Source organism: Lemur catta, chromosome 2, assembly GCF_020740605.2.
Source record: "Lemur catta isolate mLemCat1 chromosome 2, mLemCat1.pri, whole genome shotgun sequence".
NCBI lineage: Eukaryota > Metazoa > Chordata > Mammalia > Primates > Lemuridae > Lemur > Lemur catta.
The window spans coordinates 1,955,419-1,970,823 of NC_059129.1; the positions used below are offsets into that span (position 1 = coordinate 1,955,419).

A 15,405-nucleotide genomic window follows, 5' to 3' on the forward strand; every position below is an offset into this window, starting at 1 on the left:
GGAAGCCTCTCGTTTCCCAAGCTCATTCTTTATATATTTTTTTCATGTTCACCTGTGGTTCCATGCATCATTCTTTATATAAAATCCTTGCTTAATTTGCATTTTATCTTTCTTAGAGAAGATACAGAGGAATCTAAGGGACACCAGTCCACCCTCTCCCTCCAAATTTAGCCTCTTGCCTGCCTGTACTGACCACGAGTCTTCTCTTTATAGTCCTGGGCTCAGTTAGCATGGGGCTCCTGGTATGTGCTCAATGGGTATGTGTTAGGGGACTGAATGGGTAAATCACTTTTCATTGTAAAAGTATCTTAAACTACATTTCAAAATAGAGGAGGAAAAACCACCCATGTTCTCCCACTCTAACACAGTCCCGCAGAACCGTTCTGGAGAAGAAACATGTGCTCAGTCGGCCTCCCAGGCGCCTTGGGAAGCTGAAGACCTGGGACGCAGTCCCCAGCTCCCGCGGCTCTGGGCCACGCTGGGGCTTCTCCCCTGCACGCTTGCCTTGGCCTTCCGAGACCTGGGCAAGTCGCATCACCTCTCTACTTCCCCATCTGCCCATGCAAGACTGACTTCCCACCAGGCAATTAGGGGCTCTGAGGTGTGCTTTAAAAATATAAGGCTCTGTATTTTAAAAGATAAGCTTCCATCTACCTGGCAATTAGTCTCCTAAGGGTTAGTGAAGCGTTGTCTGCAGCTTTGGAAGACTGGAGGTGTCTGGTGTGTGAGACTTGATGGGAGTTGGAAAAGAAACCCATGGGTCGTTTGTTTCCCTTTGCCCCCAAATTCATTTGCATTTTAATCTGTTTGTCAATCAAATGGTTGTTACATTTAACAGTTTTGAATGTTGGATACTGGACATTTTGTGATTGACATTTTTATAAACACTTGTTAGTGACTGAGCAATGGGCTGTGTACCTCAGTGGAGTCTCGATCTCTTTTTGGTGGATATGAAAATGTAATTAGATCTCAAAGTAATTTCCTTTTTTTTTTTTTTGAAACAGGGTCTTCTTGTTCTGTCCACCCAGGCTGGAGTGCAGTTGCACAAGGTCACTGCAGCCTTGAACTCCTGGGGTCAAACCATGCTCTCACCTCAGCACCTCCCTACCCCCCCCCCAGTAGCTGGGGCTTCAGGTGTGTGCCACCACGCCCTGCTAAAACTTTCACTTGAGGGTTTCTGCTTCTAAAAGAAGGGAACTGCTGAATTCAGTACTCAAGAAAGTCAAGTTATTCTTATATACACATTGTATAAAAAAGTGAATTCCTCAGGAAACAGTTTACAAATGGACTGTATTTTTTACGAGTTCATCTGGAAATCAGTTATTTAAAACTCAGAGCTTATTTTCCGGTCAGAGATGTGGTTCCAGCGGGGGGCTGAGGGCAGTAGTTCTTGCTGAAACCCTAAGTGCTCGCTCTGGACGGGAACAGAATGCGGCACCCCCACTTAGGGAGTCAGCGAGTGCACGTTGGTGAGAGCTGTGATTCATGCTGAGTGATGTGGAGGGTGAGACTCACTTTCCAGAGACTCTGGGGCAGTGCCCAGCAGCTGTAAGGACTTCGAGTGCTGGTGGCACTGACCCTCTTGGCTAAACTCGGTTTAGAACCTTGGTCCTTCCATGTTCTCAGTAGGTCTGCACGTCTTTCATGTGTCTGAGCAATGATGATGATACTTGTCCTGACAACTGAGTAGGACGCAGGAGAGAGGACAGAAGGGGGGTCCTATCCTGAGGGGGGAGACTGATTGGTTGAGAGGACTGGAAAGTGGGTGTGGAAGGGTGGGTGTTGGGGCCCAGTCGGTGGGAGGCTCCTGGTAGGGAAGGAGCCACACCCCGCAGGCAGGCCCTGGCCACGGGGAACCGTGTTTGCCACTGGGGTGAGGCTGCTGGCGAGGCAGGCTGCAGTCCCAGCCTTCCCTTGGATGTAAGGGGTTGTGAGTAGGACAGGCCAGTGAGCAGATCATAGCTGGAAGGAAGGACGGCTCTCACAGTAACACTGTGCCTACTGGGTAGGCGGACTATGCCTGTCGGTGACCTTCTCTTGTTAGGAGCTTCATTTTATTAGGGAGGACATGATGGTAGGCACACCTAGGGTTTTGTTGCTTTAAATTTCTCCAGAGATTTAAATTTCAGAAGGTATTGAGTAACCAAAAATATTTGCATGCCCTAATTTTTGAGTCACCAAGTGGGTGGCAAACCGATGGGGCTGTGCAGGGAGGAATGACTTACCCAGGGCCCAGAGTCCCTGGGCTCTGCAGGGCTGACGAGGGGGCACTTCAGGAGCCTGGTGGGGCCCTCCCCAGCACGTGGGCCACTGGCAGTGTGTGTCCTCCAGATCGGGGCAGATGGTCTCGGAGTGCTGTCTATGCAGCTTAATCACCACCTAAAAATGCTGCAAAATCTGCCCTTTAGAACAACAGCTATAGTACAAATAAACATTTAGGTTTTCACACTCAAAGAGGGCTTTTTCCTCAGGCTTTTCATTTCACACTTGATGTTTGAAAATGCTTTAGAAGGTAATATTGCAACCATCTTCTTTTTTTTTTAACTGCATAAGTAAAATTGCTTATTAAAACATACCTATGGTAGCAAGTTGTGATGGCCTTGAAGAGCAGGCAAGAGCACTGTTAACCTTATAGACATCGCCTCTCCAGGGAGGGGCCGAGAGGTGCTTGGCTGCTGTGCTGTGGCCAACGCAGGAAGGAAATTGCAGAATTCCACGAAGGCAGAAGGCTGCCAGTAGACAGGCCCCGTGTCACCATGCCCGTGAGAGTGGCAGTGGTCTGGTGGGAGCATCTGAGGGCCTGGGGCGATGTGCATGCCTGGGCCGTGAGCCGTGCTAGGCTGCATCAGGAGTCAGGGGGTCAGGAGGTACCTAGACAGTTACGGACGATCCCACCCTGTGGTCTGAGGTGTCTAGAGGGCACCGAAGTGACCCCAGAAAAGGGTATTCTGGGGCACTGAGGTCCCTGCCTGGCAGCCAAGGGCTGGAATGCTGGGATTCCAGACCTGCTTCTGCCTCTGGGCCTTTGCTCTGCCTGGGGGGCTGCCCAGATGTCTTCGGGGCTCTCCCCCGTCTTGTGTCCTTGCTCAGATATTACCTTCCCAGTAGGGGCTTCTGATTGAATTTGTTCCACCTCATCCAGATAGTCCTGTGCTCCTTTCACATTTTATTTTTCTCATGGTATTTTTTTTTTTTTTTTTTTTTGAGACTGGGTCTTGCTTTGTTGCCTGGACTGGAGTACAGTATGGTGTTGTCATAGCTTTCTGCAACTCCTGGGCTCAAGCGGTCCTCCTGCTTCAGCCTCCTGAGTAGGTGGGACTAGGTGTGCACCACCATGTCTGGCTAATTTTTAAAATTTTTTGTGTGGACAGGGTCTTGCTATGTTGTCCAGGCTGACCATGAATTCCTGGGCTCAAGTGATCCTCTCATCTCGGCCTCCCAAAGTGCTGGGATTACAGGCATGAGCCATTGCACTGGCCTCTCATGGTAGTTATTACCATCTGACATAATGTACAGTTTACTTGTTTTTTTTTTAGCTTTGCTCCGCTGGAATGAGAGCTTCTTAAGAGCATGGGCTTGTTTTTGTTCTTTGCTGTGTCTCCAGTGTTCCAATGTATGGCACGTGGTGGGTGCTCAGTGAGCATTGTGGTTGTGATGGGCCTGTGTTTGCTTAATGTCATTGTAGGGGCTGTGAGGTGCTGGTGGAGTGCTGCTGTTTCATACAAAGCATGTGATGGAAAAGCAGGTGGGGGGGGGCGTCTGTCTGTATTACATCATCTGTTATTGCTGTTTCAAAAATCCAGAGTTCCTTCTGCACTTCCCTTGGATGTTGATTTCAGAATGACTGATTTTTCTTTCTGACTCACGAAGGCTCCTGTATTTTGCATTTGAAACATTGGGGACGTGAAACTTTGTTTTGTTTTTGGTTTTTTGGGTTTTTTTTGAGACAGAGTCTGACTCTCTTGCCCGGGCTAGAGTGCCGTGGCATCAGCCTAGCTCACAGCAACCTCAAACTCCTGGGCTCAAGCCATCCTCCTGCCTCAGCCTCCCAGGTAGCTGGGACTACAGGCATGCGCCACCATGCCCTGCTAATTTTTTCTATTTTTAGTTGTTTGACTAATTTCTTTCTATTTTTAATAGAGACGGGGTCTTGCTCTTGCTCGGGCTGGTCTCGAACTCCTGAGCTCAAGCAATCCTCCCGCCTCGGCCTCCCAAAGTGCTAGGATTACAGGCGTGAGCCACGGCACCCGGCTGGGACGTGAAACTTTGAAATGTGTGGTGCACATCAGCTCTTGTCACATTTGACATTGTGCCATTGCAGTGCCGTGCAAACCGTCGTCACCCTCCCCTGTGCCAGTGCTGCAGCTCTTCCGCCAGTCTGCTGAGGTCCTGGCCCGCCCTCCCCGGCTCCACAGCAGCCAAGGGGCTGCCTGGACTCTCCCAGCCCCATCGGCTCCCTGTAGCCACCCCCACCACTTTAACTGGAGGGCTCTGTGCTGAGGTCACCCCGTAGGATGCATGTACACTTTCTGTAGGCACGGACCACGTCTGTCTGGCGGTGTCTCTAGGGCCTTGCTAGTACAGCAGCCATGTTGGTTGAGTGATTGGGTAAATACGTGGTTAATTTACCTCCTGTAAGAAACTTTTTTTTTTTTTTTAAGAGACAGGGTCTTGCTCTGTTACTCAGGCTGGAGTGGAGTGGTGCAGTCATAGCTCACTGCAGGCTCAAAACTCCTGCCTCAGCCTCCGGAGTAGCTGGGACTACAGGTGTGTGTGACCCTGTCTGGTCTCTCCTTTAAGAAACTTTTACCAGCCTGAGCAAGAGCGAGACCCCGTCTCTACTAAAAATAGAAAGAAATTATATGGACAGCTAAAAATATATATAGAAAAAATTAGCTGGGCCTGGTGGTACCTGCCTGTAGTCCCAGCTACTTGGGAGGCTGAGGCAGGAGGATCACTTGAGCCCAGGAGTTTGAGGTTGCTGTGAGCTGGGCTGACGCCACGGCACTCACTCTAGCCCGGGCAACAAAGTGAGATTCTGTCTCAAAAAAAAAGAAAGAAACTTTTAGCGAAGCGAATGCATATATTCTGAGGAAATAACAGAAAAACATGCCATTGGAGAGTGTGGTGTCCTGCAGAAGCCACTCCATGTCCTGAGTTGTATGTAGCTGAGCAAGCTCAGGGCCTTGGATCTCCCCTTGGCCCTTCCAGGACTGTGGATGTGCCGTGAGCTATGCAGGTACCACCAATGTGCCTCCTGAGTGGGGCAGATGACGGGACTGGAGAGATTCCAGAGGGTGAAGGCAGCGGAGTCCTGGAAATTCTGTGTAGAGGGTCTGGTGGCCCCGCACTGGATGGAGGTGCTGCCCTGCTGATGTGTTTGTGAACACCGCAGTCTTTTCCCGGCCCCTCAGCTTGGGCTGGGCCCTCACCCCTGCCTCTCATCAGCAGGATCGTCTCCGTCCTCTGGCTCCAGCTTAGTCTTTTGCTTCATGCCACCAAACAGAGTCAAGTACAGCTTAGCTCAGGCTCCAGAGCATTCTACACCTGCCTTTGCTGTCTGATGGCTTCACACAGGTGTCAACAGCAAACTAAGACAACTAACTAGTTTGTATTAACTTATACTAAAGTGACATGTACACCTTAAAGGGGAGGCTTATTACCTTTGAACCTTTCATTGGAATTGTACTTTTGGGCCAGGTGATGCTGCCAGGCATCTGTTGAAGGTAAGAGTTAGTATTAGGTGTGTTAATGTTCACAGATAGAAAAAGCCTGGACTTAAACCTTTCTCTTGTGATGGGCTCTGGGAGTTAGACGAAACGTGATATGTTTCTTTAACTACTGTCTGAATCCTAAATCACCCACAGGGTGTAGTGCTAAGAATATGCTCATGGTGGGGAGTTGGAGTTTAATGCTCCTTTACCTGCTGCTAGGGTGGGCTGAGGGTGTGGCTCCTTTCCAGAAAGGTGATTCCTCCCTGTAGGGAACAGCTGCTCAGGACAGGCTCCGGAGGGTGTCGGTCACTCAGCCAGGGCTTCTCACGTACCAGTTTCCTGGCTGGATGTGTTCCTACTCTGCAGTGGCTTGCTCTTCCATAGAAAAAACAGGGTGTTCTTAGCAGTCAGACCCAACTGCCTAGATGTGTTTTTCATCCCCGTTCCATGCTCAGTTTGCTTCTTTAAAAAAAATTCTTAAATCAGAGAAATTATTGGGTATAATCCTACAGTAAATGAAATGTCAAAGGCTGACATTTGGAAACAGCATTGTCAAGCAAAGTTCCAGCCAAAATCCACGACCGTGACCAGCTGAGCCAGGAGTTCATGAGAAATTGAAAAAGAAAGTGAGGACTCACACCGTGGCAGTGTCTCGCGGACACGGGTCTTGGGTGTCTTACCTGCATCTGCTGTTGGATTGTTGACTGCTCTCCTGCGATGAGGGGGATTGTGGGCCAGTCTCACGGGAAGGAATGGCTTCCGCCAAGACATCCAGATTAGTGGCATCTTTGCTGGTTTAGCATGTCACACCTTCTGCTACTAAGGAAGTGGTAGGTCTTCTCAGCCCTAGCGGTCTGCCCGATCCCCTCCTCTCAGCCCCTGTGGTGGTCCGGGCTCTGCAACTTTCCTCCCAAAACCTCCTCCAGCTCCCTCAGCCCCTCAGATCCTCCCTTCCCTGGACCCCTGTGAGGCTCTGCGAGTGTCTGAAGTATATTCCGCGTGTGCTTGATTCTGCTGCAGTTTAGCATTTGTCAATTTAAAATCACATCCCCTTGTTGGGAATCTTACTGCCATTTTGTACTGTGTGTATCATGGAGATCAATTTTCTGTTTCGCAAACATAACATTGGGATTTTTACAATACTCTGCTTCAGACTGGGCAGCATTTAGCCTCTGGGGCTCCCAGCGTCCTGTGCTGCCTTCTTTCTCCACTTCCGTCCTGAGGGGTGACTGCGGCCGGGCTGCCCACGCCTCATGCTGAGCTTAGAGGCCACTGGAGACTCAGTGGGCTTTTCCCTGGTGGAGCAGGGTTGAGTCTGTGAGGACGGAGCAGGGCTTCTCAGCGGGAACTGTTGGCCTTCAGGCCAGTTGTTCTTTGCGGTGGTGTCAGCCTGTTTGTTGTGGGATGGTTGGCAGCGTCCCTGCCTTGGCCCGCCAGGCACTAGTCACTTTCTTCTTCCCGCAGTTACGGTGACCAAAAACGTCTCCAGACATGTCTCACCGGGGGGCACAGTTGCCCTGTGAGAATCACTGGGATGGACTTCGTGCCAGGGCCTGACTTCCTGAGACTGGCCATTCCCAGGGGTGTCAGCAGCGGAGCCCTGTGTTGAGGCAGCCCCAGGACCATTCTCATGTTCACTGCTGTGGACCAGACACGCGTGTCCCCCAGGGGCGGAGTTTTGATAGCACATCTGGCCCAACCAGGTGTTTTTAGGGGCTGGGTTTAGAGTCCTCTTCATCAAAATATGTCCACACACAGTGATCCTGTTGAAGCCTAAGTGCAATCTTTGTGGGTATTCTAAGTTGTCTGTCTCTGCTGCCCCCCAGCCAACACCACCAGTAAGGACAACACACACTTCTTGGCCTTCGAATCTCAGTTCTCCTGGCACCTCTCGTTCTGTCACACACCTGCGTAGGTGGACTGGGCGTTTTCCATAGTGCTTCCCTGAGGAAACAAGTTATCCACGATGCTCCACGTCCTCCCAACCAGTGCCTGTCAGTGTTACAGGGTCCCTTGGGTCAGGACGAGGTCTGTTGGGATAGCTCATTGGTTGTCAGTGTGCCTTATGCTCTGGCTGGCAGCTGGCACAGTGCCCGGGAGCCTTGGGCCAACTGCCTGGTTGGCGCCTGGGCGAGGGTGAGGTGCAAATGTGTACTTTCTAAGGGGCAGTGCTTTCCTTTTGGGGATCTGTTTTGGAGACCCTTTTTATAACCATGGAAACCACTTTGTTTAGAAGAAAAGAATGCTCTTCGAAACACGTGTGTGTGAATCAGTCTCCTCAGACTTGCCTTTCAGTTGTCTTTGTCTCTGGGGGTGGCTCTCCAGGGGCTGGAACTCTGTTCAAAATAGTCAGGAAGTTTGAGCTGGATTTAGCTCAAAATGCTCCTGAAGGCAGCGTAAGTGTTCTTTGCTGTTTTGTGTCCCTCTGGGGTGCTTGATATCAGGGTTGTCTGTCCCCAGCACAGGCCCAGTTCTTCAGTGCCCCTTGTGTCCTGTTGATGTGGATGCCGGTACCTCAGCCACCGCGCTGACCTTCCAGAAAAATGGTTACTCTTGTGTGTTGCTCACAGCATTTCTCAGGGCTGAGGTCCTGCCACCAAGAAGAAGCAAGGCTGCCTGCTCCTGGGCCAAAACTCCCACATGGCAGCCACATCGGCACCCTTGCCAGGCGCGTCTCTGGGTCTGGGAGCATGTCGATGTACAGTCACGTTTTTCCAGGTCTGTGAACCAGCCTGTCAAGTTTTGTTATTTAAGAAATTCATTCATGTTTGAGGCTGGGTGTGGTGGCTCACGCCTGTAATCCTGGCACTCTGGGAGGCTGAGGCCAGAAAATTGCTTGGCGTCAGGAGTTCAAGACCAGCCTGATCAAGAGCAAGACCCCGTCTCACCAAAAAATAAAACATTTAGCCAGTCATGGTGGCACTTGCCTGTAGTCCCAGCTACTCAGGAGGCTGAGGCAGGAGGATCGCTTGAGTCCTGGAGTTGGAGGTGGCAGTGAGCTATGATGATGCCACTGCACTCTAGTCTGGGTGACAGAATGAGATTCTGTCTCAAAAAAAAAAAAAATTCATTCATGTCTGGGATTATACTCAGTAGTTCACTTGTCAGTTTTTAATTAAAAGCAATGCATTCCCTTAAATCTCGCTTAGATCGAAGCTTCTTATGCAAAAGCTGTCTAGAGGTTGACCTGTACAGCTGCACACCCCTCGGGTGCTGTTCTGTGTCAGGACCTGCGCTGCTCTGTGCTGGGACCAGGACTGAGCTGGACCCCTCATCTGGCGAAGAAGTGGCTGGAGCCTAACTTTGGGAGGCTGGCGTTTGCCACTGTCCCATGCGTCCCTCCCACTGTTGCCTTGAGTTGTGCTTGGCAGAAGGCTGGGCACACAGACCAAGTAGATTCGCCCACGTCGGTCTGACTTCACGGTGTGGGACAGGCAGTGCTCGCTTCCCCCCCCATGGGGCAGTGATGGCTGCCCGCAGTGGCCAGGCGAGGGCAGCGGTGCTGTAGTGCCCAGGACTGCACAGCACGGAGGGCTCCTCCTTCCGCCTCCCTCCCTGTGCATGTCCCTGTAGGTCAGCAGAGTCCTGCTGTTCCACAGTTCAAGGTCTGCTCACAGGGTGGCCCTGAGCCCCTTCTCTGTGTCCAGGAAACTGGTAAGGTGACTTAGTGTCCATGTAATGTGTCTGGCCTATCTTGTGAGGATAGTCCAGGCAGATCACAGTTTTTGTTGACTTGAGCCTGGTAATTACGACCTGTTTCCCACTTACCATCGCTTCTGAAGATGGAAAGTTCTTGCTAATCTCTGAGGGGAGAGTAACTAGAGTCTGATTATACTTACATTATGTTGTAACAGGTGCTAGTTATAGGGACAAATCGTCAATGTACCGACTGAACCTCAGAACTAACTGTAACTCCTGGTTCTTCTTGTGAAATGGAGTATTCACGAAATTGGTGCGGCACACATGGCTTACTGCTGAGCCTCTGAGCTTTCGGGAAAACAGCTTTCTGTAATAATGTGCTCCTTGGTACCTGGTCCAGCCAGACATTCTGTGTCGCTGGTCACACACGTGCCGGGGTCTGGCCCTCGCTGGAGCCTGCAGGCAGGCCACACATTGGGGAAAGCGTTCCGTCATTGAGCTTCGGGAGTCCCTGATTAAAGAGTTCACGGGCATTTCGGTGAGTCCAAGAGTCCAGAGGACTCTGTGCTTCCAGGGACGCCAGAGCCTGATGTTCTCTCTGGCTGCTGAGCCAGCTTCTTGGACACGCGATGAGCATTTCTCCACCCTAGAGGCCACCAGCCTGCCTTTGCCAGCACAAAGCTTGGAACCGTTGGTTTAAAATTATATTTAGCTTGGATTTTTGTTTTTTATTTTGTTCTGGTTTTATTAAAATGTGTCAAAAAGAAAAATCCACAATCCCACTACTTTCACAACCACTTTTTTTTTTTTTTTTTGAGACAGAGTCTTACTCTGTCACCCGGGCTAGAGTGCTGTGGCGTCAGCCTAGCTCACAGCAACCTCAAACTCCTGGGCTCAAGTGATCCTCCTGCCTCAGCCTCCCAAGTAGCTGGGACTACAGGCGTGCGCCACCATGCCTGGCTGATTTTTTTGTATGTATATTTTTAGTTGGCCAGCTAATTTTTTTCTATTTTTTAGTAGAGACGGGGTCTCGCTCTTGCTCAGGCTGGTCTCGAACTCCTGAGCTCAAACAATCCGCCCGCCTCGGCCTCCCAAAGTGCTAGGATTACAGGTGTGAGCGCCTGGCCAACAATCACTTTTTAATTTGTCATTTTCTTGTCAGTCTCTCTTGTAGGTGTGCTTGTAATATTTTTGCCGTGTTAATATTCATATAATTTTGTGTGTGTGTGTGTGTATATATTTTGTCACCCAGGCTGGACTGCAGTGGTATCATCACAGCTCGCTGCAACCTCAAGCCCCTGAGCTTGCATGATCCTCCTGCCTCAGCTTCCCAAGAAGCTGGAACTACAGGCGTGCACCACCATGCCTGGCTAAATTTTCTATTCTTTTGTAGAGACAGGATCTCGTTCTTCCTCAGGCGTGTCCCTAACTCCTTGCCTCAAGGAATCTTCCTGCGTCAGCTTCCCATAGTGCTAGGATTACAGGTGTGAGTCATTGTGCTGGCCAATTTTGTATTCTTTTATACAGATATTTCATTTTTTAATTAGACGTAATTTCAAACTTGTAGAAAAGTTGCCAGAAAAGTACAGAAAATCCTAATATCCAGACCTGGGGCATGGGCATGGGTGAGACTGAGGCAAGATGATCATGATCAACCTGGGCAATGTAGTGAGACTTCCTTCGTCTCTTTTGTTTTTTGTGTTTTTGTTTTTTGAGATAAAGTTTTGCTCTGTCACTCCGGGCAGAGTGCAGTGGCATCATCATAGCTCACTGCAACCTCAAACTTCCAGGCTATAGCCTCCCGAGTAGCTGGGACTGCAGGTATGTGCCACCACACCCAGCTAATTTTTTCTCTTTTTGGTAGAGAAAAGGTCTTGCTCTTGCTCAAGCTGGTGTCGAACTCCTGGCCTCAAGTGATCTATGCCTTGGCCTCTCAGAGTGCTGGGATTACAGGCATGAGCCACCACACCCAGCCAATACCTCCTCTCTTAAGAAAACAAAGAAAAGAAAAGTCTAGTATCCCGTTACCCCAGATTCACCAGTTGCTTTAATTTTGTAACTATGTTTCCATAGCTTTTTTATGTTTTTAAGGGCTGCATAATATTTCATCAAGTGTATATGCTCCAGCTTACTTAATCATTTCTGTGTTGTGAACATGTGGGCTGCTCTAAGGTTTTGCTGTAATATCCAAAGCTGCAGTGGAATATTTTATAAATGTGGCTTTAAAACACTGTTGAATCATTCTCTTAGGCTGAATTTCTGGGAGGGAGACTAAGGGTGATGACTGTGTGTCTGAGGGGTTTTTATATGGAAAATACTTGCATGTATTTGAATGTAGTGTTCAACTTACTAAGCTGCATGTGCTGAAGATTTTAGTGGGAATTTTAACACCTACTAGCACTCTAGAAAATGTATGCATTTTGTTGATCAGATTCTTTTAGATATTTGTTCCAAAGTCAGTTGGTCATGTTTCACTGTCTGTCTGGTTAACTCCTTCATATTTTTTATGCCTTGCCTGGAGTTGTGATGAGCTTACTAGGCTGTAGGAAAGGGCAGCCTGTCTCCTCCTGGCGGCGGTGCAGGTCCAGAGCTGGGACAGTGCGTGTCTTCCGGGAGACCCTGTCTGTGCCACTTTCTTGGGGAGGCCTCCCATGAGCAGCTGAGCTGCTGCGCCCCAGGGACTGCCCAGGCGCCACCTGTCCCTGCTGGCTGCCACTGCCCTTCTCCATCTCCGTGCTCATCACGTTTGGGTCACAGGATGTTCTGTCTAGATTTGTTTTTGTCCTGTGATGTGCTTTGAGACTGCAAGATGAGCGATTCCATCAATGCTGCGTTGGTGGCCGAGGTGGCTTCCTGCTGTGCACTGTTGGTTGCTGCGTGCCCACCAGGCCTTTGGCTTCACAGTTGTCTGTGTGTACCCTTCCCCACGGGGAGGGAGAAAGTCCTTGTCTAAGCTTTAATAAAAAACATACACAATACATGAAATAGCTCTGTAGGTCACACTCCCTTATTTATTTAAAGTAATAAAATCAAGTGCTCAGTTGTATTCAGCCATTTATATTACAGTATTATCCGTTTTACCACCTTTGTGTGTCATTACACATGCATGACTTTTCCAGTTTTGGCTTATTTTGATTAATATGTTTTAGTGTTTAAAAGGGTTACAACTTGGCCAGCGACAGCCCCTCCCAGCTGGCTTTGCTGCTTTTCTGTCCCAACTCAGATGCATGAGGAGGCTCCCCTGTCCTCAGATGGGGTGTGGGTTCCAGAACATACTAAGACAGGAGTCAGGTGCTCTTCTGGGTTCTTTAAGTGGGGAGTAGTATCAGAAGCCAACACCTGGGTGCCCCGAGTTCATCTCGTGTTGTTCTAGCACAGTCTGGGGGTGGGCAGGCCAGCGTCACCATGTGAGAACACCTCAGTGTTAGAGCTGGAGGAGGGGGTTTTATGGCTGTGGCACAACTTTACATGTTGCTGATTTTGCTTTGAGTGCTGTCTGATGTTTTCTTAGTGCCCACTTTCATTGTTCACTGTGTTTACCCTCGCTCATCTCTTTTGTATTTGTGTTCTCATGGACAACTGTTCGTAGTCATTTTGTTGACAGTTGTCAAATTGCTTTCTAGAAACGTTTCCACAGCCGCACGGGTTCAGCGCCAGCCCCAGTTGTATGAGTCCGCTTGCTTTAGCATAGCCTTGCTGTGCGGTAAACAGTGTAATCAGCACTCTTGTCTATCCGTCCCCCATAATTAACAGTGTGCAGTGCTATCTCTGGTAGCTTGAGCTTGGCCTTGGGGACAGTGCTGAGGGAGAGGGTGAGGCACTGCCCTGGGGAGTAGCGGATGGATGGAGCAGGGAGGAGGACACAGAAGAGGAGGGAAGGGCTGTAGCCCGACAGAGAGCAGGTCAGACAGCCTGCCCTGTCCTTGGGTTTGTGCTTCAGCAATGCCGAGGTGAAGTGCTCACACTTGAGTTCATCCGTTCAGGGTGAGTGAGCCACGTTGAGTCTTACTTCTCTTTCCTCTCTGTCCAACAGTATGACACCGTTCCTATCCAGTCCAGTGTGGTGTTATGTTCCTGCCCGTCCCCATCAATGGTGAGGACCCAGACTGAGTCTGGCACTGCCCCTGGCGTTCCCGGTGGTGGGAGCAGGCAGGGCCCCACCATGGACGGCACCAGAGCCGAGTCCCGGCCGAGTTCCAGCTCCCTGCATGCTGCCGCCCAGCCGCCACCACAGCCTCGGAAGAAACGGCCCGAAGACTTCAAGTTTGGGAAAATTCTCGGTGAAGGTTCTTTTTCGACAGTGAGTATATGCTGCAGTTGTTTGTCAAGTGAGTGTGTTTTACTTGGGAAGGCTGACCTTCCTGGTGGCTCGCTGGGAAGGCTGACCTTCCTGGTGGCTCGCTGGGGTGTCCAGACACAAGGCTGGTGTTCCCTCTAGGAGGCAGGTCTCAGGCCCTTCGTGGGTTGGCTTGTGTTGTGAAGGCCACTTGATCCTTCGGGGGCTGGACTCTCCCTGAGCAGATCACATGAGGAGTGTGGCTAAAATATATAATCCTGGTTTTATAGATGAGAGTTTTAAAAAGCACTTCTTAATGGTTTATGTTTTTTTTGTTTGTTTGTTTGTTTTTGGTGGTTTTTTTAAGAGGCAGGGTCTCACTCTGTTGCCCAGGCTGGACTACAATGACCCGATCATAGCTCACTGTAGCCTTGAACTCCTGGGCTCAAGTGATCCTCCCACCTCAGCCTCCAGAGTAGCCAGGACTACAGGCATGTGCCACCATGCCTGGCTAGCTTTTACATTTTTTGTAGAGATGGGGGTTTTGCTATGTTGCCCTGGCCGGTCTTGAACTCCTGGTTTCAGGCTATCCTCCTGCCTCAACTTCCTAGAGTGCTGGGATTACAGGTGTGAGCCACTGCTCCAGGTCTGGTTTTTTGTAGTTAATTTCATTTTAACCTGACATTAACAAGTTATATTCTGTGTCTTGTGTCCCACTGGCAGGGCCCCAGGAAGCTTTTCTTCTCCTGAGATTGAAAGTCACTGTCAATAGTTAGTATCAGTATTAGTATCTCTTCAGAGTTCTTTGGGAACATTTAATCTTTTTTATTTCTGTTTTTTTTTTAAATATATAAAACAGTACATCCTGGACATTTTCTAGAGATGCAGCCTCCAGATTGTTGTGTTCTGACTTTCATGAAGAGAAATGTCACAGTACTGTCAGGTCACACTCGTGGTAACTCTTTTTGCAACTACAATGAGTCTTAACCTGTGTTGTGGTTTTTCCGAAGCAAAGAAATGAAGATGCAAGGCAGCAGCCCTTCTGCTGAGGTGGTGCCCACAAAGCCACTGGTGTCTGTGGCTGTGGTGAGGGTTGTGGCAGGTTTAGGGGGAGGCCCAGGCATCTGCCCCACCCCCGGCTCTGGGGTACACAGTTGCAATCTACGCCCCCCCCATCCAGAGACAGATGGCCGTGCTGCTGTGGCCTCTGGTGGCTGAGCGTGTGCAGAGGCTGCTGGGCGCTGCCCGCCCTGCACAGCCCAGGGAGCTCCCAAATGCTGTCTTTCTTGCCTGACTTCTGTGAAGAAACCATATGTGAAATTTGTTTTTCTTTTCTTTTTTACATTTATGAAATACTACTATTTTTTAATATGTAGTTTTGGAGACAATCTTGCTCTGTTGCCTGGGTGGAATGCAGTGGCGTCATCCTAGCTCACTGCAACCTCAAACTCCTGGGCTCAAGCAATCCTCCTGCCTCAGCCTCCCGAGTAGCTGGGACTACAGGCATGCGCCACCATGCCCGGCTAATCTTTCTATTTTTAGTAGAGACGGGGTCTCACTCTTGCTCAGACTGGTCTTGAGCCCCTGAGCTCAAGTGATTCTCCTACCTCAGCCTCCCAGAGTGCTGGGATTGCAGGTGTGAGCTGCCCTGCCTGGCCCATTTATGAAACATTTTAAAACATAAAGAACATAGAATATTATAGCTCACCCGTATTCCCAACATCTTGTTTTAATTAATGTTAACTTTTGCTGTCCTTACACTTTTAATTTAGATGT

General features: G+C 49.6%; 1 protein-coding gene across 1 annotated transcript in view; it reads left to right on the forward strand.

Annotated features, from left to right (window-relative positions):
* PDPK1 (3-phosphoinositide dependent protein kinase 1) overlaps nucleotides 1-15,405 on the forward strand; it is a 67,198-nt gene that overhangs the window by 16,518 nt on the left and 35,275 nt on the right. Inside the window, exon 2 of the mRNA XM_045541222.1 lies at nucleotides 13,387-13,653. Coding sequence (XP_045397178.1) covers nucleotides 13,387-13,653 — 267 coding nt within the window. The remainder of the gene's footprint in view (nucleotides 1-13,386; nucleotides 13,654-15,405) is intronic.